General features: G+C 43.8%; 1 protein-coding gene across 1 annotated transcript in view; it reads left to right on the top strand.

Moving 5' to 3' along the window:
• LOC139761627 (putative neural-cadherin 2) overlaps positions 1 to 23,402 on the top strand; it is a 216,499-nt gene extending 193,097 nt beyond the window's left edge. The window contains 20 exon segments of the mRNA XM_071685900.1: positions 1,066 to 1,468; positions 4,402 to 4,604; positions 5,832 to 5,998; positions 6,188 to 6,350; positions 6,581 to 6,766; positions 7,427 to 7,749; positions 8,847 to 9,054; positions 9,613 to 9,804; positions 11,772 to 11,987; positions 12,696 to 12,799; positions 13,352 to 13,510; positions 13,767 to 13,958; positions 15,270 to 15,460; positions 15,856 to 16,045; positions 16,523 to 16,665; positions 18,154 to 18,249; positions 19,036 to 19,239; positions 19,953 to 20,114; positions 20,294 to 20,567; positions 20,569 to 23,402. Of these exon segments, the coding sequence (XP_071542001.1) occupies positions 1,066 to 1,468; positions 4,402 to 4,604; positions 5,832 to 5,998; positions 6,188 to 6,350; positions 6,581 to 6,766; positions 7,427 to 7,749; positions 8,847 to 9,054; positions 9,613 to 9,804; positions 11,772 to 11,987; positions 12,696 to 12,799; positions 13,352 to 13,510; positions 13,767 to 13,958; positions 15,270 to 15,460; positions 15,856 to 16,045; positions 16,523 to 16,665; positions 18,154 to 18,249; positions 19,036 to 19,239; positions 19,953 to 20,114; positions 20,294 to 20,567; positions 20,569 to 21,214 (4,422 nt within the window). The 3' untranslated portion in view covers positions 21,215 to 23,402.
• Positions 23,403 to 24,239: the final 837 nt, after the last annotated feature.

Below are 24,239 nucleotides of genomic sequence, written 5' to 3'. Positions count from 1 at the left end.
GTAATGATGGTGAGTGATAGTGAGGACAGAGAGGAAGAGACATACGCAACGTACGCTTGCGTATAATGGCGTTCCCCGTTCAATCATGCGCTACTCGGCTGTGCTACGTGAAGCGCTACCACCCAGGCTAGCAGCTCTACAGTGAGAAGGTTATGGAGCTGCAGCCTGCACTTTACCATCACATTTAGTCCCTTTGAGAAATCGTATTGAATGGTGACCTTTATCACCTCATGACCAAGGTCTGAATATAAACATGGATGTAAGGAGCTTACTGCGGAGTGACAGGATTAAGTGCTTGTTCGGGGAGTGGGTTTTTTTTTTTCTACGACAGTGATCAAGACTCAAAGCGAGCGAGAGATAGTGAGACTATAGACAAACAGATAGATAGATATATACAGATAGATGAATATCCATAGCTAGATGTTAGTGACAATAGCTACTCACAGTCAAGAAAACAACACTGCAGAGGAACAATGATTCGAATCATGTATACATTGACATCATTTATGCTATCAATATCCCACCTCTTCCGTAGGAGGAGACACAATGCTATTCTCGTATTATTTGACCTCATGACCACGAGGGTATGACCCTTGGGTATGATGGCGTGGTCTCTGACCTGAACCACCTGAGGCTAACTTTCAGCCACTCATAAAGTTCATAAAAATCGAGTAGGAAATGAAACCATGTTTCATTACGCTGACAATTCACTCCTTGCCTGTCCACCTTATCATTGTAAGAGACTGGGGACAGACTGTACACCACACATGCATAGCTCTACCTTTTGATCCAGCACAGTCCTAGATACAAACGTCTGTCTGATGTATTGCAGATGCGACATCTAGAGACGTTAGAACAGTCACGAAGGCATATCTAGGGTTGCTTTGCTTTGCTGTTTGAGAGATGGTTACTCTTCTTCCCTACCACCACTTTAAAAAGCCTCAAATCCAACCTCAACAACTCACTGTGTAGTAGCAATATTGCCTAACAGGCGTCGTGTACATGAAAGTGATCAAGGATGTGTGGACCGGGTGATCATTAATCCCTGACTCGCTTCTCAAACAGGGAGGAGACGGCGAGATCCACTACGTCATCGACCCCAGCAGCGACCCTGGCAGACGGTTCGCTGTGGACGACGAGGGCCGCGTGCGGCTACAGAGGGTGTTGGACCGCGAGACGGCCACAGCCCACAGGGTGAGGGTGTTGGCTGTGGACGGAGGAGAGCCGGCCCGCACAGCCACAGCCACGCTCCTCCTCACCGTCACAGACGTAAACGACAACGCCCCGCATGTGGCCGGGCCCTCACTCCTGCAGGTGCCGGAAAACAGCGGGCCGCGCCACATCGCCCGCATCACCCTCGACGACGCCGACGACTGGACGCTAGGGCACGGACCGCCCTTCACCGCCAAGCTGGCCGACGCCGCATCACTCAAGGTCAAGGAGGATTTTGCCGTGGACTTCGATGCCCGTGAGTAGACTCGATAAGGCTTCTGTTGCTCTTTAGGAAGCCTGTCACGTCAATTGGCGGAAACACGGATCAAAACTGGTTTACCTGCGCCTTAGGTCTATCAACTGCTACGGTCATAAAGGCCCACTCGCTCGCGCGCGCATTTGCGTGTATGTGTGTGTGTGTGTGTGTGTGTGTGTGTGTGTGTGTGTGTGTGTGTGTGTGCGACCACTGTTAGCCTCTGAAGGTTAATGGTCCCTCAGAGTTACCAGACCCGCCACGTGGAGGCCAGTGGATCGACTTAGGGTCCACACAGATCAGGAAGTGTGAAGTTGTTCGTCCTTGTGTGGTGAGTGCGGGACAAGTGGGGAGCAGGCACTCAGTGTCTTCAGTGTGCAAGTTATACATCTTGGCCATGAGGGATCATGTGATATGTTGAATCGATTTTTGGCATTGTTGGAAAGATAGGTGGAGTCCAAAAACGCATACAAGAAAGCATAACCCGTGCGTGTCTAGGGAGTGTAGTTTCCTATGTGTGTATGTCCAGTGGAGGTGTTTGTCTGGTGACTGTTGGGTCATTATGGTGTGACTGTGTTCGAGAACATTGTGTTTGCAGGAGTTTGGGGATCTGTGGACATAGAATGCTCGAGTGTGAGGGAAGGGGGAGCTTTTTTTCTCTTTCTATACGAGAGTTAGCTGGTTATATTATGGCTCAAGTGGAAGGAGAGCTAGACCTGTTGCAAAGAACTGGAAGTTCAGCATGTTGAGGTGAGACCGTACTGGAAGTGATATTGTTTCATTTGCTATATCGTCTTTTAAGAGGGTGAGTGACTAGGAATTGTGAGGAGTGATTTAGGATGGAGCGGATGACCTGATGGTTCAGAATGCTGGGGGATTTTGTTTACCTTTTCCAAAGCTGGTATTGGTTAAAGTGTTATGAGAACAATTAGTTCATTCATGACCCTTATGCTAATGTCTGTAATTCTGTGTGTGGCAAGTGTCACGTATTGGTTAATTGTGTTACCTAGCATAGCTGGAGCTGAGTGGGAGTGGATGGTTGATCCATTCAGGTTAGGTGGAGGTGCAGCCAAGACTCAAGTCAGCCAAGGGGTTAACAAGTTGATGGAGGATTCCTGTCGGGAATGCAGACATTCTGCTTTGAGCAAGCCAGTGTTCTAATTGCTTGATGTAAGTGCTGCGTGTCTGTCCTTGCTTTTACAGTGTTAGTGTGCTTGTGATGTGACTGTGAGGTAATTTGCATATGAGACGACTTTCACATTACTATTTGAGTACGTGGGGGAGGGGGGATGAAAGGATGTCATAAAGGAACACTTCATATATATATATATATATATATATATATATATATATATATATATATATATATATATATATATATATATATATATATATTCCTAGCTGTCACTTTCCCCCGCCGCCTTCCCTCCTTAATTGCTTGCTTGCTGCCTTTCTTTTACACAGTTCCCCTCTCAAGTCCCGTACCCATTTGTTCCATACATCATAAGGGGAGGCTGGTGAGGGGCCACAGCTTGGGACGTCATGTGCCAGTGTATCATCCACTTGTCTCGCCTCTCACACAACAGCTGGCGTCATCTGCTGCTCAATAAGAGGCACTGGGTGACCTCATCTGTCCCACATCGTATCACACACTCACATTACATATGCATGAGTCGTGTATTGGTAGCTCAGCGTGAATCATTATATCATGGGTTTATAATGGGTAAAATCATCCTTTAGGGATCAAACAATTCAAAGCGTCTTCTAAGGGTTAGATAATCTGAGTGGTTAACACCTCTGTGATACTGATACAGACGAGGGTACATGTAAGGAGATGAGTGCAGCCGATATTCAAAGTAAATACACAGAAGAGGATTCACAACACCGAATCTCACTGGAGTTGCGATGCGAGCGTGACTCGAGGAAGCTTTAGAATCGAGAGACAGGATACACGAAAGCTTGGGTAATCAATGTACTTCCGCTGGGTCCATGAGCTTGGTAGTAACTTACAAACTGTACACATGAAGTGTGCAGAACTTTGTACAGACTAGCGCATCCATTGTTTCGGATGCTGTTCGAAAAGATTCTTCATAGTGATTAAAGCAGAGCAGATCTCTCTCTTCTCATTAAGAAAGGAGATAGTGCTTTAGACTACAGGCCTTAAACTACAGACCAGCATCATCAACAATACAGTTTATACATGAGAAGACAATCAGGACAACAACTGCTGATATTCTGTTTCATAGAAACTTTGAAACGAGTAGCTTCATGGATTCAGAGAGAGGTGAGTCACCACTGATCCGAAGCACCGTGAGTGAGTGAGCAACATCTTAGAAGAGAGAGAGATGAAGGTCGTTGATTATATGTTTTCCTTGACTGGCAGAAAGCCTTTGATGCTGTTCACAGCAGATGATTGAAAAAGGAGTCTGAATTCCACGTTCTGATGATGAAATAGTTAAAAAAAAAAAAAAAAATATATATATATATATATATATATATATATATATATATATATATATATATATATATATATATATATATATACATATATACTGACATTCACCATGAGGTCAAATTAAGAGAATCGTTAGTCTTAATGTATTATGAACACTGGCATCATATCTTCCATATGTAGATCAGCTTCGTCTCCTCCTACGAAGTAAGAGGGCAGGAACGAAGTGGAATGGGCCAAGGAGAAGGGATGGAACAAACTGAGTATCAGAGAAGGATTGAAGGTTTCTCATGTGAAAGAAATTCGAAAACCTTTACGATCTAAAGTCCGCTTGTGAACCCGTAGAGTTCCCGCCCTTATGTGTGTAAATAGGTAATCACACACACACACACACACACACACACACACACACACACACACACACACAATCATCTCACTCGTCTCTCCTTCCTAAGTACTTCTACGTTCTGGGTGTCTCCTGCAGGAGGTGACGAGGGTCGTGGCGTTGCCGTGGTGACGTCCCTCAGGCCCCTAGACCGGGAGGAGGAGGCCACCCGGCAGCTGCCGCTGGTGTTGGGTGACGCGAGGGGCCTCAGCGCTACCGTCACCGTCACCGTCACTGTAGCCGACACCAACGACAACCCCATGCGACCCGCGGCTAAGACCGTCTTCGTCACGCGCATCACCGTAAGTCCTCTCCTCCCTTGCCCTACACCTCACCACCCTGCTTCATGCGGCTCTTCCTCCGCCTCCTGCTGGGGGAACTGCCTCACCCACCGAACAAGTAACAAATATTTAACACACCTGAACAGACACACTTGTTATATCTAGATCATATTCCAGGGTATTTCTTGAGCCAGACTACTTCCAAGAATATACTAGTTATATTATGAAATATATCACATACATTCTCACAATGGATTTCTGATATGACCGGTTGTAGTATCAAATCATTTCTCACACTTCCATCAAGAACTTAAAAGTATAAAGTGTAAATTGAAGACACTTTACAAGTTTTAAGTCACCACAAACCTTCTGTATTACTATCTCAACTTTTCAGACTACTCTGGGCGAATCTAGGCTCAATATGGCATGAAAACTCGGAAAGTCCAGGGGTTTTATTTCTGTTTAATTATTTCTTTAGAATGGGGGAAAGTAAGGACTTTGATAACTGCCTTAACATTCTCGCCCAGTGTGTCTTTTCTCATTCTTAATCTTCGTTAAATTCACATACAGACACGAGTGTAAGACTCCATCACCAGTACATTACAAATAAGTCACTACACACACACACACACACACACACACACACACACACACACACACACACACACACTCACACACACACATATGAGCTTCCTTGGTGTAGTGGTCAGCCTCACTGACCATGATTCAAGCTCGGTCCCCAACCGGGTTCGAATCTTGGGCGAGGCACAGTCAGTCCACAACCAACCTAGCTGTTCATCCTCCTTCGGGGCTGGTTAATAAATGGCTACCTGGCTTAAGCTGGTGTGTGTGTGTGTGTGTGTGTGTGTGTGTGTGTGTGTGTGTGTGTGTGTGTGTGTGTGCACATAAGAGTAATGACACTGTACAATTACACAAGCTTGAGAGATGAGACAACACAAGTGTAAACTCTCTCCCCATAACACGTAAATAGCAACATTTTACCATATCCATATGACCAATCAATGGCCGACTCTCCTCACCGCTTTCTACCCTACACACAAACCATTTTCCTTTTATCCACAGACCTCATCACTTCCAGGCCTACACACCTATTCACTACCTGACTAACATACTTACTAGCACAGTACACCTGATCCCCCAACATACAATACTCGCTGGCTTATGAGCATGTTCACACCCTGGAGCCTCCCATCTACGACCTCAATGAACCACTGACCTGACCTACAGGGTCAAGCTGGGGCGGTGCCCCTTGGACGAGTGTACGTCGACGACCCAGACGACTGGGACACCGGAGAGAAGACGTGGGCGTGGCGACAGAGGAACCAACACCCACTCTTCACCTTGGACACGTACACTGGACACCTGGCTATGAGCACCCATGCCAGTGATGGGATGTAAGTCCTCCTCATGGTGATAGAGAATTCGAATACATAAATCTCGATATATATAATCAGAATATGTTGAAATACACGTATCTCATCAGTGAGGGCCAATATGCCCAGCGTGTGTGTGTGTGTGTGTGTGTCATTAGTATAGAGCGTTAGCAAACCCTCAGTGTAAGAGACAGTCCAGCCCTTCTGCAGGTACTTTCTTCAGTTCTGGGTGAGCGACGCTGCACACGGCCAAGTGGACGTCCCAGCCAACGTCACCGTCCAGGTTGCCAGCTTGAGCCGTGATGTCATACCGTGGGCAGTTCCCGTAACCCTCAGCTCACACCTGCCTCGAGACCTCATCACACCTGATCCGGTACGCCCCTAATTTTTCTTTGTAGCTTAAAGAATAAAGCCAATGCACAGAAAACTGAGAGTCGCTAAGACTCAACGTAGATGACACCCAGCGATATAGAGAGCTATAGGGTGGATATAACCATAATAAATCAACGTAGATAAGAACTGGGGGGAAAAAAATAGAATGTCTCCGTTTCTTGACGATTCTGTCGTAAAGATTCATATTCACGTAAGAATCCCATTGTCCAGGTTACTGGTAGGTCACCCCTGCAGTCTCTGGTGGCCTCAGTGGAGTCCATCGCCGATGCTGAGGTGGTGGTAGTCTCCTTAGAAGGCCAGAGTCTTGACACCTCGAGAGGTCCTGAGACGCAGGTGTGGCTGGCGGCCCGCCCTCGCCAACCGCTGGACCAGCTCCTGCTTCTACACCGCCACCAGGTCAGTCTCTGTTGCACGTCGGTGATTGGGTGTTCGTGGTAACCAATCAGACCAAAATGACATCCTTACTTCAGCCTTGTCATCGGTATATAGTATGGTAATCAAACATTTCGTAATGACGTTTCTGGTTTACAATATGGAGGAGTTGTATGCTCGTAGGGCATCTCTTTAACTCTCTTTATCATACATTCTTTTAGAATCTTTCTCCTCTGCTTTTATAGTTTCCGTACTTGTAAATACCTATTTGTAAAGCACAGGTAAGGACTTCCAGACATAAGGTTTGCTATCTCACAGACGTTCATACTTGTATGCAATCATCCTGGCCATTCTCTAGTAGCGACACCGCCGCTATCTTTAGCAACTCCAGCAAGTTGGGGCCTTCCAAGTGTCTATGTCACTCCCACTGGTGAACTGAGGCGAGACGTGGTGTGGCACGGCGAACCCTCCTCTCTCTCTCTCTCTCTCTCTCTCTCTCTCTCTCTCTCTCTCTCTCTCTCTCTCTCTCTGAACTCCACCGTCTAAGGGACGCAGAAAAGGGAAGCCTTCTCCTCCTCCTCCTCTTTGATCTCCACCATCTAAGGGACGTAGAAATATATAAAAAATATATATATATATATTTCATGAATCCTCCCACGGGTAATATTTTTTTTTTCTTCACAGGTATCTCGAGCGTCTGGGGTGGAAGTATCTGACGTCGGGGTGGGCGTCTGCCTCACCCACCCACACCAGGAGCAAGCCCAAGGCCCCAGAGCGTGGGTGGTGGACGCCAACACCACGGCCGTCATCACTCCTCGCTTCCACACTATGACCAGCGGCTGTAGCTGCCACACCCGACAGCCGCAGATCCTGGAGCAGCAGCCGGAGCAAGTCGTCATCCACTCAGCTTACCAGCCCAATGTGGCCGCGGTGACACGCCCCTCCTCCTGCCAACCCAACCCATGTCTGAATGGTGGACGTTGCATACCCAGACCTCGCAGACCCAGGTAAGAGCACGCAGCGTCGTTGCTCTAGACAAAGATTAACTCCATACTTTAGTGCAGTATTGGGAAAGGTGATTATTTTTCAGCGTATGAAAAAATGATCTGGAGTTCTGTTTGAGAATTTGCCGCAAGCGGGAAGCCGCTTACAACGACGCTGTATCATCGTCAGCGGACGGGACAAAAAGAGTACATACAGCCTTGGTGAGAGTGTCCTCGGCCCAAAGGAGCCTACTTTACCCTGCTCCTGCGTGGAACACACCCTCGAGGCTGTAGGAACCCCATAAAATAAGGGTCCTGAGGTTGCATTATTAACCATCAGACATCCCTCTCCTCCACAGTGGCTAACCTGTTGGTCAGTGACCAGAACATTTCAAACGCTAAAGCCACCGAGGCAAACTACTGGTTTACAGGGAGGGTTTGTATAGGCCTGTTATATCGCTGTACTTAAGTGATACACAGACGCCTTTCGGTTATATAAAGACACTTGAAAATCAGGGTTTTTACAACACGTTCAAGTTGAGTATCTGAGTGTAAGGAGTGATGGAGTTTGCTCAACTTGTGCTCACATTCATAAGCTCCAGCAAAAACGTGTCGCTGAGTCAATGAGAGAAAGAATACCACTCAATATCTCCTGCTCTCGTAGATGGTAGCTAAGATGAACGGGAAGTAGATAAGGCTAGAAACCTTCCCCTCTGTTGTCACCTTCTATAAACAGAGAGGGACGAAAGAGCAAATGCATAGGAGTTTCCTTCGAGAGTCCCAGCTCTTGGTGCTACCTCGCTGAGGCATGAACAGTGAACGACGTAATAAATATAAAACTATTGATGGTTGTAATACTGAATACCATTTTCTCTTTATCAATGAAAAACCAGCTTGATAATGTCTCTATGATAATGATGAAAACCATTTTCTCTTTATCAGTGAATAACTAGTTTGATAATGTCTCTATGATAATAACGAAAACCATTTTCTCTTTATCAATGAAAAACCAGTTTGATAATGTCTCTATGCTAATAATGAAAACCATTTTCTCTTTATCATTGAAAAACCAGTTTGATAATCTCTCTCTCTCTCTCTCTCTTTGACTGTCTCTCCCAAAGCTGCGTGTGTCCACGGGGCACCAGTGGCTCCGTGTGTAAGCAGCTGAGTCGTCATTTCCTAGGGCATGGCTGGGCTTGGGTATCGCCCATCCCCACTTGCCCACACGTCCACATAACCCTGGAGTTCCGCACCAGCTGCTCCAACTGCCTGCTCCTATACGCTGGCCCAGGACCGACCTCCGTTCATCCATCTTCCCAGTTCTTACAGGTGCATCAACTTCTGTAACTCAGAGAATGGTTGACTCAGGGATGGTATAGAGAGGGAAGGTTACTGTGTGGCTGAGGGAAGAGTTAGTACGACTCTGAAATGAAATCAAAATACATAGAGACCTCTCTTGGTAACTAAGTTTACGACAGGTCAGACTTGTATGTTAGCAGTTAAACATAGATTTGCATCTTTAGATAAAATCATTTTCACAATTTCTTTAACTGTAGACTTGTTTCAAAAATCGTGCCAATCAGGAGTGCAAAAATGACCATACCCAGAGTTATGGCTTCACACTTAACCTAAAAATAAAGGTAATGATGACTGTTCCTTTAATCCAGTAATATTTCAATAGCTAGACCTGCTTCCTATATTTCAATCGATTATATTCACATTTTATAGAACCAATATAATACCTTAATTCCCTAAAGTATTCAAGGAAAACTTTAAGATAGCATTTAACATGTCCTCTACTGCTCAATGAATGTGATCTTGCTCTACCATCATCTGAAAAATGTACTTCAGTTATCAAGAAAATACAGAATAAAATAATTTGTTTAGGAAGATGTCTTAAGTGTGGAGCTAAGAGATGGACGCCTATGGGTGATGCTGGACCTGGGAACTAGCCCAGTGCTGCTTGCTCCCTCAACTGTGCATAGAAGGAGGACCACCTCACACCTCACACCCTCACACCAGACCTCCTCATTAGATGATGGCCACTGGCACCGCCTGGACATCATATGGGGCCAGCAGGTAGGTATTCCAATACATCTTTAACAAGATAAATCCACTTTTTTTTGACAAGGACGAAAAAACTATTTCCGAAAAGGCACAGTGGGATAAGAATTATCCTTTTCAAAGAGAAATTCAAATTTCTCGCCTTCATTTCGAGGATGATGATGATCCATGCCTCCACGACCCTTCTCACTCCCTCTCGAAAGCAATTTCTCCCACGTAAACCTACCACCCTCTATTGACTCGTCCAATATACACCATTAGAATGCAAAAGAGATGGGAGGAAGGCTATTACCGTATATGATGTAGTGGTGCTCCACACATAACTGGGAAATACTATATAATTCTACGGTCTTCAAAAGGGGAATACTTTCTTCTCGGATGAATGATTACATCCAAGACTTCAAAAAGGGAATACTTTTTTCTCAGATGAATGATTACTTCCATGATTGTACGTATAATCTAGTGAGAAACGATTAATAGTTAAAAGGTCTACCAGCAAGATAAGGTAATGTCCTGCCTAAGGAACTGTTGTGAGTATTAGACACTGAATAAAAAAAGGAGACATAATCGACGGTTGTAAATAATTATCACATGAAAATTAAATGTTATTTTATGATACTGATTTTACTTGACGCCTCACGAGATCGGGGTGTTTTGTGCCACAACTCGCCACAATCAATAGGGCAATAATGCCTATCTTTATAAAGGGTTACAAGGTTTGGCCTACCGACACGAGTGAGTAATAGGTCTAGAGATTCCCTAAGGAAACCTCTTCTAGCTCTCATTATGAGGTATCCATCATAATTATCTTATGAAGGCATGTATTTTGGAGCTACTAGCCACCTACTCTGGTACCCAATTCCAAGAATCAATTGTCGACATCAAAGAAATTCCATGACTTCTTTTCCTCTGTTTTCGTTCGATGGGGGCCTCGCATTTTCGCATGCTAGTCTCCGGTTGCTAAGAGGATCGACTGAATATGATCTGAATCTTTTTCAAACCATTTCTATAATTGGGAAACTTTGATCACATATGACCCAGATCCTCCCTTCCTCTAGTTTGTCATCCCAAGCACGTATAGTCTTTCTGCATAGCTCAGAGAACTTATATTTTTAGCTCTCCCAGCAGTTCTGATGTTTCTTTTCTGGAGAAACATAAGTTTGGTGAAAACTCGACAGGGTAATGACATTCCCTTACTCAGAACGGCATTTCCGCCTTGTTAAGCTAATCTACTGTGTACCACAATCATACGTACCCCACAACTCTCCCCATCCCTGTACATTTTAACTGCTCCCTCATCATTCCAGTGTATATAAGTCTATATAAGTTGTGTATATACAAGTTTTACATACATGCATACATCATTTTTACCATGAAGGAATCCATCTTCGTATATAATTAAGTAAAATACAACTAAATGTGAACACAGACAAATAATTTGGACAAATCATTATAAGTCTCCAAGGTTTCCAAATTTGAAAGGTTCTGACAGCGTGACATATATATACATCCTCCTGTAAAATAACGTACATTAATTACATATAACAAATTAAATCAAGATCTGTACCCCTAGCGTACATTAATTATCAAATCAAGATCTGTATCCCAAACTGTTTAATCAAATTAACTTTTTTGAGGAAAGATGATACTTCATACACTTACCAAATACTATATTAATCTAGAATAATTCATTAATGCAACAAATCTCTCAGTAGACATGAAGTTCGGACCCAAAGCCCTTTATACCACAAACTGCTGTTGTATTTCCAGGTTTTAGAGTTTGAAATGAACAGAAAATTAATCTTTTTTTAAGACACCAAATGTTTATGCAAAGTCAACTTCTTTAAGATACTACTAAAACATTATGATTCTACTTGGAGTTCAAGAGCTAGAGGAGTTACGTTTAATCATCATTGTCAATTCATACCTTCAGATTTCTAATGTGGGGGAAAAACTTTTAATAATGAAGCAGCAATTTGCAGAAAGCCGAGGTGATAGTGGACACATGTGAGAGGGGTGGAGAGTGTCGCTTGGCTGCGTCGCTGCCTCCCACTGTGGAAGGTTTGAGAGTCGCGGCTCCACTGCAAGTGGGAGGCTTGGCACACGCCCCACCTCATCACCTGGACCACGGCTGGCCCGCTCCTCTAACACACACCTCCTTCACTGGCTGTATACGCAACCTACGGATTAATGGCGAGGTATGTGAGCCATGGTACTCTAAACTCCATGGGAGTTGCAATGGCAAGCTTTTTTCCCAATACTCTGCTCTCTCTCTCTCTCTCTCTCTCTCTCTCTCTCTCTCTCTCTCTCTCTCTCTCTCTCTCTCTCTCTCTCTCTCTCTGGGGCATCAACTGCCATATACCTTTTTCTCTCCTTGTCCTTCATTTCTTACACTATACTTGTTTGCTTTCTGGCTTCAACTTTCTTCATGTCTTCACTGCGGAGGATGATGAAGGATCATTGATCGGCACCAGTACATCTGTGTGTTCAATGTGTGTGTGTGTGTGTGTGTGTGTGTGTGTGTGTGTGTGTGTGTGTGTGTGTGTCATCAATTTTATCATCTGACTGAGGATTAACATTTTGTGTAATAAACTCCACTTATGATCATCATTGTACTAAATTGGAACGCTACAGAATTGTTCCCAACATATTACAGTTATGCTAGTGATACTACAATGGCAATACATGAATTTTGTACAAAAATCATCATTTGTTTAAGTCAATTTTTGTTAAAGAACAGTTCTCAATTTCGTGTGACCAACATATGTAAATGGATTAACGTGAAAAGTTGCACGAATTCTTTTTTTTTTTACATCCTACTTGAAGATATGCATATGACACTATGGTGTCCATACTATGAAATCAATGATCGAGAATAATGTCTCCTCATCCTTCTCCCCCTTTAGCTTCGTGACCTCGGGGAGGAAGTACTGAGTAATAACAGCTCCCCTGGCTGCCCAGTTCACGACCCCTGCCAGACTGCTGGAAAACCCTGCAGTAGCCATGCAAGGTACTGTGTGTGTGCGTCCACCTACACCACTGTTCCTGTACATGAATGATGAACACATCTGTTGACCACTAGGGCCAGTGTTTCTGTACATGAATGAGGAACACAACTGTAAAGTTGTATATAGAATAAATCAAATCATACTTTTATCTGTATGAGTTGTCTATATAACTTTTCAGAGTTGAATCTCTATTTTTCTTTAATCTTGAGAGAAAAGTTGGTGCAAAAGACAAACAGTGACAAACAAGAGGCAGACAGACTAACACACAACCGAAATCAAACAGGTTTAAAAAACAGACTAAGAAATAAATGACACACAAATACTTTGACCATTCGACCAGCAGACTGACAGAAATAGACAGACATACAGAAAGATTGACTGACAAATCAAGAATGCTGTACGAGCCAGATATATAGACAGTAAAACAAGATAGACAGACAAATGGAGACGAGACATGCAAAGCTTAATCTCTATGATCAATACTTTCCACAGAGAATACATAGTCTGTGTATTCCTCATTAGTGAGCACGTAACCGATAGACGGATTCATGCAGGTGTATCGAGAACGAAGGACCCGTGTGTGAATGTAACCCTGGATGGTCTGGGGTCAGGTGTGACCAGAAGACGAGGCCATCCTCCTTCTCTGGAAGCAGCTACGTCAAGATGGCTCTCACCACATCCCCACAACCAAACACCACCACACTCCAGTTACGGTAAGTCACGACATTTGGGAAGAAATACATCTTGGTATGCTTTCAACTGCCCCAGCATTAGTGCCCTAAACTTCTGGTTAAGATTTCTAGTTATGATGGGGTTGGAAATCCATTTTTCATGCTCATTCATTTCATAATAGCAGGAAAAAAAATGGGGAGATGGGGTCTCACAAGTGTAGAAATCCCTTTCTTTAACAATGTCAATAGTGACATGTACGTAATTACACGTATTCCATGTCTATCTTCTCCCCAGCAGATTTCGAACATGGGAGGAGTCTGGACAGCTGTTGTCTGTGACGTCTCATCATGGCAGAGACCAGCTAACCTTACAACTGGTTGGTGGCCATGTGTGCGTTGAGCTGGTGCTTCACCATCGGTCCAACAGCCACCTATGTCTGTCACGAACGCATCTAAACGACGGCAAGTGGCATGGCATCAAAGCCAACAGGTGAGGAGCCACAATGTCACTAAGTAAATGAATCATTTCTCGATGAAGTGGATACCCAGAGGAGTGGAGGAGGCACCCAGTGTTTATGGTATGTTTCTTTGATGACCTCACGAATGAGGCAGCACTTGAGACGAGTTGATTCGAGATCAAATATAATGGAAGTTAACCTTATTTACTGTGTTTAGGATCTATCATGTTTGGTGAGTTAAAAGATGAGTTGATTTACTGATTTCTATAAAATGATGATATTGTTCATGTGTTAGGCAAGTGGGAGCTTGTGTTTGATAGGTATGATTAGGTATATTATATGTGTCAGGGATATGGAAGATGCGACAGTTAGATAATTGGTACAAATGATCATAGAGATGAAAACTGAACAGGATAATCTGTGGGCAGAGTTATGTGGGTAATAAGAGCTCCAGGTATACGGACAATTTTTGGCGAATCATAAGATGTTGACATTGAAGTGAGCTAAAAACCTACATAATGGAATGTGAGTCCCAGTACCTACATTATAATGTGAAACTTCAGTTTTGTGGTGAGAGTTATGGAAAATGGTTTGGTGAAAAGAGAGTAGGTGGTGAAAGATGTATTGTGGCTGGAGTGGATGCTATTACAGGTGAATTTCTTCAGAAAAGGAGTGAATGTGTTGTTGATTGGTTAGTCAGGGTTGGGATGTGCTGAAATGGTTTGGAAATATGAAATTGATGAGTGAGGAGAGGCTGACAAATTGGATATGTACGTCAGGAGTGGATGGCAGAGGGAGAAGGGGGAACCGAACTGAAGATGTAAGGGTGGAGTGGATAAGATTTTGAGTGTTGAGGTTTGAACATGCAAGAGGGTGTAAGGCGTGCAAGGGATAGAGTAAGTTTGAGCGATGTGGTGTACAGGGATTGACGTGCTACCAATGAAGCGGCCGAGGGAGACCATGGAAAGATGTGTGGGACCAGTTTGTGGATGACTGCGGTTACAGAGTTAACAAAGAAATAATCTATTCACAAAATTCCTGTTTAAACATACTAAAAATGAAGTTTGTATTTTCATATTGCAAAATCATCCATTTGGACTTTTATCCAATGAATATTTCACCTACAAGTCAATTTCTAGTTCCTATATTCTTCTATTTCTACTTAACAGACTACTTTCATCTACCTAGCACTGGCATATGACACATGAGAAAATTGATAAACATATCTAGACCTTAACGAAAGAATATGAGTGGAATATTCAATGACAACCTTAAAAAAACATCTTCATCTCAGCTGATTTCGTAAGCAACTCAAGTTCCCTCCCCAAACACCCCACCACCAGATACGGAGAATGGCTGGAGTTACTGGTGGACGAGGGAGACGGGCCTCTCTACAACTCTACACCCACACCCTCCTCACTCCAGGGCTGGACTGTGCCGCTCATGGTCGACAGGCACGAAGGGGTACATGTGGGTGGCTCTCCGGAGTACGTGGGTGTGAGTCTCCACACCGTTCATAATGACTTCCACGACGGTAGGTCCCGCGCGATGCTCATCTGGGAACAAAGGAAAAGGGGGACTTGATAAAGGAGTGAGATGACTAATAAAGTTGGTGGAAATGGACAGATGGGTGGAAATGTGAGTAATTTGGAAGTGCTCGTTGGGGAAAAGATAGAAAAATACTATGAAATGAAAAGACAAAGGTCTTAGAAATACGTTAGGGTCTGCAGTATGTTGGGGTTGAGGAAGAAGATGACACAGCTCTGGTGGCAGACTCTTGTATGAAAGGAGTGTCTGGGACGTGGAGGTAAGCGAAGCGAGAAAGTCAGAGAGCTTTGGTGAAAAGTGAAGAGGTGATGAATGTCTTGCGTAATATGGTGTAAAATCTTCGTGTGCACGTATGCATTAAATTGCCTCATTCACCACCAGGGTGCCTGGATGACCTGAGAGTGTCTGGGGTCAGTCTGCCGCTGCCTCCTCTCACAAACACGTCCATATGGGCACAGGCGACCATGTTCACCAACGTGCATGCTTCGTGCCTGGCTCCTGCTGTCTGCACCAACGTCACCTGCTCAGAACCGCTCACCTGCATCGACGTCTGGAGAAGACATGAATGTGGGTCAGTTCGCATACAGCAAACACCTCACTTTATATAGCTTGGGTAGTCGGAGGTCCAACCTTCGGTCTCGTGTCTTGTAACCTGAGTTATCAGTAATGACAGGGTCTTGTTAGCTACCACTGCTTTACTCTTCATCAAATATTTCTTTATTTGGTAAGTGCATAACTGGGGGTTTTTTTTCACAGACTGATCCATATCGTCGTATAATGAAGGATGATTCTTAGTTTGGTATGAGTTTCCATGTTCTCCAAAGCAGATTTAATAAAAAAACTTCGATGTTTCCATTATGAATCAGACACTGAAGGGTGAAAACAGTATTTATCCATTTTCGTCAACAGGTCGGGTAAGCTTATCATAACCCACATGGCGTATATAAGCCAGAGATGAGAAGTGATTAAGAGAGAACAAGCTTGTCTTCCACTTCTCTGAGCATAATTAAGCCTCCACTTGTATTTACCGGTCATCTATACCATACAGGTGTGGTGAGGGCTCAGCGCTGATGAGGGAGACTGGCATTTGTATGGATGTGAATGAGTGCCTCTGGTCGCCTTGCTTCAACCACGGCACCTGCGTCAACCAGAAACCAGGTTACATATGCCTGTGCTCGAAGTCCTTTACCGGTAGGTCTAATTCATCTCTCCTTGTGACTACCAATACATCGAGAAGACCTGGTACTTGTACTTTACTGTACTTATAAAAGTCAAAAACAACTTAAAAAGGGAGTCTTTAACTCCTCAACAGCTTGTGAACATGAGCTCGGCAATCATGGGTGCTGAGTCTACTGACCTGCACCAATCAGTTCACTCGTGTATACTCTCAGAAGACGTCTAAGCGCCCTAAGCAAACACAGGCTTTCACACTCAAGTAAACGCGCCTTAATAGTGTAATTTGCGCCCTCCTTTGACTTGCTGAGGGAGATTAACATCTCTGTTCTAACCACCAATCTGAGCCTCAGAATATCTTTACTAATATATATATATATATATATATATATATATATATATATATATATATATATATATATATATATACACATAAGTGCAGACATAATCTTGTATGTGAACTGATGCAGATATATCCATAGGAGATCCAAGCATATCAGATTTCATATGTATAATAATTCAGCCCAGCTGAACTGTTAGGGCCCTGACTTGTCTGTCATGCTGAATCAACTCCACAGTGACCTGAGTTCCTTGTGCCTATATCACTTGTTGCCGTACCTTCCCATCAGTTTACCTGGTGAACAGTGAGTGATCTTACAGTTACAGTTTCACTTCTCCTGTAACTCCATATATTCACCATTTCCCGCGCGGCTAACGTGAATACTGCTACAAAAACATACCACAAAATCCACAGCCAAGCCACACAGACTACCCCTGGGTTTCCCCATAGCCATTCAACGGGTCTTTCCCTAACAGACGGCAGGAGGGGTTCTCCTCCCACACCTCAAGCACCACAACTTTCAAAATTGATAATATCAAGGCAAACCTATCTTATGATGGGCCTGTGGCTGGTCATCTATCTAAAGGACCACCATTCACTTCCTCTCACAAAGATAACAACTTTCCTTCAAACTCTATTCAGCATAGGGGAAAGTCAAATAGGAAATACACGTATAATCAGGGAAATTCATACTTCACTTTCTACCTTCTGGTCAGGGGTCGAGGATGTGAATGGGTGAGCAGAAGCTATAACGTCTGTGATTCACCCTTGAAACGACAGATTCAATGAAGATTAGACAGAATTCACCCGTGAAACGACAGATTCAATGAAGATTAGACAGAATTCACCCGTGAAACGACAGATTCAATGAAGATTAGACAGCATTCACCCATGAAACGACAGACTGAATCAAAACAAACAGAATTCACCCATGAAACGACAGATTCAATGAAGACAGACAGAATTCACCCATGAAACGACATCAAATTAAAACAGACAGAATTCACCCATGAAACGACAGGTTCAAGGGTGACAGACAGACATCTAACATGTATGAGTGTCTTCCTCCGTGACAAACGACATGCATGAGTGCCCCTTCTTCGTGACATCGTGCATGTAGCACACTGACACACACGGGTCATCAACACACTCTTACATCCTTGCAGGTGAACACTGCGAAGTGGCAGCGAAGCGATACCCATCCCTGACCCTCTCCTTCAGCGCCCTGGTCGTTATGCTGGTGTTGTCCATCATCATCCTCGGTATGTGGCCAAAAAATTGCTCTCATCCAGTCAATGGCTGATTATCTAGCCACCTCAGTTATTTCAAACCTCCTTCACCTGCTTTTTGTTTTAATCGTATGATAAGAGTTATTCATATAATGTACATCTAGTGTAACTTTCAGTCAACATTCAGAGCAAGTTAGCATGTGATGAAACATCGTAAAACATCTCAACATGTCTAGATGTTGAAAACCTAATAACAACAATGTAAGAAATTCATACCATATAAATGTGCATATTGGTTTGATTATTAAGTCACTAAGAAAATGAGAGTATGTGAAAATAAGGACGGTTGTCTGAGCAGTAAGGTTAGGATTGCTTAGGTAATGATACAAAGCTAATTCAACTTGGCCAAACATAAACTAATCTTATGAATAAGTGAGGGGAAGGAGGAAGACTCTTCAGGTAATCCAATTCGTCTTGTTCCAACATTACTCTTGGGTAGAACAGCATTCTTATCATCCCAAGCTTAATCAGTCTGTCGTATCAAATAAAACATCTGAACTAAGATATTTCAGAAATACGTGCTAGCTTCCGTACACATATTTCAGGAATACGTGACTTGTTGTGCAAAAAATAATCGGAAATACGTGGTTTGTTCAATACATCACAAACAAAACTGTTTGTTCCTGTTCTCGGCGCTTTCCTAGATGCTTAAAATTGTTTGTGCAGATGTTTCCTCTCCCCACACAACACACTGCCATCAAAGAAGCATGGGCACTTCAGCTTTGGACGTACTGATACAATGCGGTGCTTTTCTTTCAGTCATAATACTTGGAGTCTACATCCTGTACCGACGCCGTCACAGGCAAATGAGATCGCTGAAAGCTGGTGACGATATAACACTTGCAACCAAGACTTCCCATGAGCTGGAGAGCATTAACCTCGAAGGCGCCGACAACACCGAGATCAAAGGCGAAGGGAAGGACCGCCAACATTCATCGTGGGGCAAAGACACCCAGCTGACGGGTTGGTATTACGTGGGAAAAAGAAAGCATGGCGTATATTTCACAGGATTTTTGTTTGGTGTAGATGATTGGTGATAGCTGTTTGTGATTAATAAAAAAGTACGATGGTGTTAGCTATACCTAACAGGGTGGTTGTGCCTGGCATTCTCCGATACTTATGTTTGGTTGTAAATGACAAGATGTTTGGAAGTAGTAGTAGTGGTGGTAGTAGTAGTAGTAGTAGTAGTAGTAGTAGTAGTAGTAGTAGTAGTAGTAGTAGTAGCAGTAGCCAAGTGATGGATAGTAGTTATTAGCAAAAGACAGAGGACTGTGGCTAGGTAGGGAAGTGACTAAGGAAGTGGAAAAAGCGTGTCATATGACAGAAGATGTTAGAAAGTAGAAAGAGACAAGTCTGTATGGCTGGGAGCAACAGCCGGAGGCTGACTATTGGTCGTAAATGACAAGTATTATGGTTGATAGTGACTGAGAGAGGCTTTTTTGCTGTCAGTAACAATCACATAATTATGCACAGAACCTAAGACATGATGACGGGTGATACCAATGACGACTTGTAACTAACACGCTAATCAATACCTAAGGAAAACAAATGGTAGAAGTTCTGGTATCGATGACTGAAGAGCGGTGTTCAAAGGTGTTCAAGCAGACAAAACTCATTTCTCTGTATAGATGGAAGGGGATTTTGACCATGATCGTGAAAAATGCTCGTTTTGGCAGGTGTGGATGTACTGCATAGGGACAAGAAGCCAGACAAAAGCAAGGACACTGCACCAGACAGTGGGTGTGGGTGCCCTCACTTGCCCTCACTCGATGACCTTCGCTATTATGCTTACGAAGGTGATGGCAGCTCCCCTGGCTCCCTATCCTCCTGCTGTTCAGGTATGTTCATCATCTGTCCTCTCGTGATTCTCTTCTCTTACCCTGGAGTGACACTGAATGAAGCAAAAGCCTCTCATTCTCGCCCATGCATGACAAGTTTAGAGATTTTGTGGCAATAACTGAGTACCGTCATGTTCTTGGTGAACGATACTGAAAAACCATCTCAAATCCGTTCACAGGTGTTGATGGCGTTGACGAAGTGCGTCTCCTCGGAGGGTTTCAAGACGTGGCGGCTTTGCTGAACTGCCTCGTTGGGCAGCAAGACACGCACTCCCCAACCCATCAGCGATCTCAGAAGTGCAACCACTCCCATCGTCATACATCTGACACGTTAGGCACTCCTGTTGCCGCACGCGGCAAAACGGAGAAGGGAAAAGACAACAGGTATAGCTCGCCATCCAAGACCTTAAAAACGGGTCCATGTGAGACCAGGGATAAGAATGGAACCACACCTGAAAGAGACCAAGATTCAGTCGTCTCTCATAAACAGAAAATGCAATTCCCTTCCGAGATCCCGAGCTCCAAAAATATTCGTCAATAACCTTCACGATTACACTCGGGAAGGTGGAACTTGCCCTGGGGATAGAGGCTGTTACTCCCTCAGGAGAAACAGAGCGTCTGCGGCTGCTGCGAGTGACACAGATCACCCAGGCACATCATGCTACACCACAACGCACTCCTGCAAGACCAGAAGAGTTCCTCCGCCGAGAGGATTTGAGGAGAATTCGCTCACCCTCCTGTCCACTGGCAGGGAAATGTGCCTGGCCTGCAACACTTCCGCTGCCCTCCTGGGTGACGATAAGTGGAAGACCCAAGCAGTGCCCAGACGAAGCAGGTCTTCATCAACAGTCTCGTACATAGGGTCCGAGACGAAGCTTCCCAGCTGCTTATGTTCCTTAACTCAAACCTCATCGGAGGCCCCGAGTGCGCAACCGACCAGTGAGCAGGAGAGGACTTGCTCGTACAGCGACCAGCACCTGGGGAAGAGCAGCAACGTGCCAGCAGTACCCACGAGCTGTGCCTGCTCTGGTAACCAGATATCCGTCATTTCCACCAGAGGTTACAAGGAGGATGGTAGTGATAAGCTGTTTCTCTTGTGATAATATTAACGTATTAAGTGCTCATCTACATATAGATCCTAGGAAAAGAGAGAACGATCCTTTATATTTCTTGTGTGTCATTAAAGATGACTGAGAGAGATGGAAGCGAGGGGAGGCTAGAAATCTTCCTCCTCCTGTATAAGATTTGTAAAAGGATGAATAGATGAAGCCAAGCGAGGATATCCCCCCTCGAAAGCCTCAGACATTTGTTCCTGGCGCTACCTCGCTAAGGTGGGAAAAATACGTGTACAAGTGTTGCCGGATTCCACCTACATAGGATTACACGGTGAGTGAAAAGTCACCTTTGGCGAGGCTGTATCGTCAACAGTGTTCTAGTCCCGCTGTGGAACTTATCACTTCAAAAGGAGTCCATCAATTCTCTGCTGCTGATTGCAGCGCAACTCTGAAGCAGTAGGAGCCCCACTAAAGGGGTCCTGAAGTTGTATGATTACAATACATGTATGTAAAAGAAAGGGAGCGTGTGTGTGGTGTGTGTATGCATTTATATACGTACACTGTATGATTATTTGAATACGTGTGTGTGTGTGTGTGTGTGTGTGTGTGTGTGTGTGTGTGTGTGTGTGCGAGCGCGCGCGTCAGCACGCATTTGTGTTCAGCTATGTACATGAATGCTCTCTACATCAGGATTCAATACACCACGTTGCTTCCTTCTCACACAGTCGAGAGAGACTCTTGTAACACTTGCACACTCAGTGGCCAGAGCATACCACACCTCCATCCATATCAGTTACCACGGTCCCTCCCTCCACCTACCCACCTCATGTACTTCCAGACACTGAACCGAAAAAGTCTGTTGCAAGATCTCTGCAGACATGTGCACAAGCTCATCCCTCAGGAACATCACTGACAATAGGATAGGAGGGGAGGAAGTCGTTCAATCGAAAGCTACTGGAATGAAACGGCCATAGAGGAGAGATGTGTACACCAGAACAACAGAGAGAGGCAGGGAAGGGGGAGAGAGTTTAGAGAGAAAAGACCTGACTCCACAACCTGTCAAATGTTCTGGGGATGCCGGTGGCTTCGACAAAGGTATCGTCAACATGATCGACGGAGGAGGACCAGAGGTGAGTCACATAAGAGAGATCGTCAGTTTGGCTGAGAAATCCGCACTGCTGATCAGCAAGAAGGAAGTAGAATTCTAAGTGTCTGGGAACGTGAAAGTTTCAAAGACTTTGGCGACGGCAGAAGTGAGAGGGTCCTGTGGCGATAGTTGGAGGGGTTCCAAGCAGGAGGAAAAGGTCAACACTTTAATGAAGCTCTTTTAAGTTTGAGGCTGCGCCCCAAGTGGGAGCAGGGTAAGGTAGGCGCCTTTGGATCAGGTAGGTCCTCATGGGTGAATAATCACATCAGCACTTGTTATGTCCCCTTAAATGTACCCTCAAATAAAAGTTCTATAAATATACAGCAAGTGGAACACAGTGCTAATACTATAAAGCTACAGTAACCTAATATTCTCTCCTCGTCTGTCTGCTTTCAACCTTGATCTACTCATTCGAAAGCCACAGGCAATTGTTATGCGATGTATACATCTCCAAAATGTTTCTTCTTTCACCTCTGACACTCGCTTATGAAAGCCACGGTAGAATACAAATTCACGGGAATAAACCGAGTAACACAAGTAAATTCAGACACAGAGTGGTGGCCTGTTACGCCGCGAGTGAAAAGTCCCCTTCTTCAAGGATGAAAAGGAGTACAACATTATCGAAAAACCTCTCACTCCAAAGGAGTCATACTTTTCCTGCTACAAACAGTAGCGCAGCCTTAGAAAAATCATATATGTACCCAAATCTGAGCAGCAGAGCTGTCTAATTCTCTAAACAATAACAAATCTTACATGGATCTAAAGTTACAATAGACCAATCTAGTAATATTACGACATTCATCTGTTTTGAAAACAAACGAACCTCCAGGCAATATTGGGTTGTGTGTGTGTGTATATACAATAATCTTTTATTACCGACGTTCCCGGGCAAACTCCATCTTTGCCTCTTTTTTTTTTTTTCATCCACGACAGATGCAACTCGACAGATGGGCTGAACTGTTATCAGAGTTTCGATTGGAAATATATCTCGACTGATGTTGTATACCTTTACTGGTTATGATTGAACCTGACGAAAATTCAGGAGCCCCTCACTTTCCTCTTGTATCAATATATATATATATATATATATATATATATATATATATATATATATATATATATATATATATATATATATATATATATATATATGTGTTTGTATGTGTGGGGTGCACATGTGCATATTTATATATGTATAAACATGCTTTTTGATAAATATACAGAAACTATTTATATTTACATTAATCTTATTTTGGACATGAACATACTGGGTAAATGTTTAATTAATAAATATCAAAGTGTTAGTGATTTTACTGAATCCCAATCAGCATGCATCCGAAGTTGACACCCCTTAAGGGCTTAGCTAAACATCCTATGCACTATTTCCCACGAAGACCAGAGAACACATATCTCACTATACTCGACCCACCGACCTCTCAGACACTTTCCCCTTTGCACCATCTTCAATCTGCCTTTCGGACCCCCAATCTATCGGTCCGATCCCTTAAGTACTCTAGTCCTTCTTTGAGGAGCAGATGTCCTTGATAAGACTCTCTCTTCGTTTGAGAATAAAAGGACAAAAGAATTAGAAAACAAATTAGGAAGTGCTTCGTTTTACAGATCAGGTGGAGTAGAAGCATACAAGATGGTACTTTTCAGTATTGAATAAGACACTCAGTTTCTTAGAGGCAGTCAAAGTTGGTGAAATGTAGGGTTTCTGACGTAACTTAGATGTAATGGTGACACTACAGAACAGTCAAAGAAGATGGGTAGGTCATGAGAAGTTTCGGAAAGTAATATAAGGAACTGAGATTTAGAAAACGTGAAATATCAATGGTTATCTCTGCCCAACTGGAATATCTCGTCCAAATCTGAAGTGTAGGAGTAAGTGAGAGAAGAATTAGATGTAGATTGAGCCAAATA

The sequence above is a fragment of the Panulirus ornatus genome, chromosome 41 (assembly GCF_036320965.1).
Source record: "Panulirus ornatus isolate Po-2019 chromosome 41, ASM3632096v1, whole genome shotgun sequence".
Taxonomy (NCBI): domain Eukaryota; kingdom Metazoa; phylum Arthropoda; class Malacostraca; order Decapoda; family Palinuridae; genus Panulirus; species Panulirus ornatus.
The sequence above is the reverse complement of the archived record's forward strand: the minus strand, read 5'-3'. Positions and strand labels throughout refer to the sequence as shown.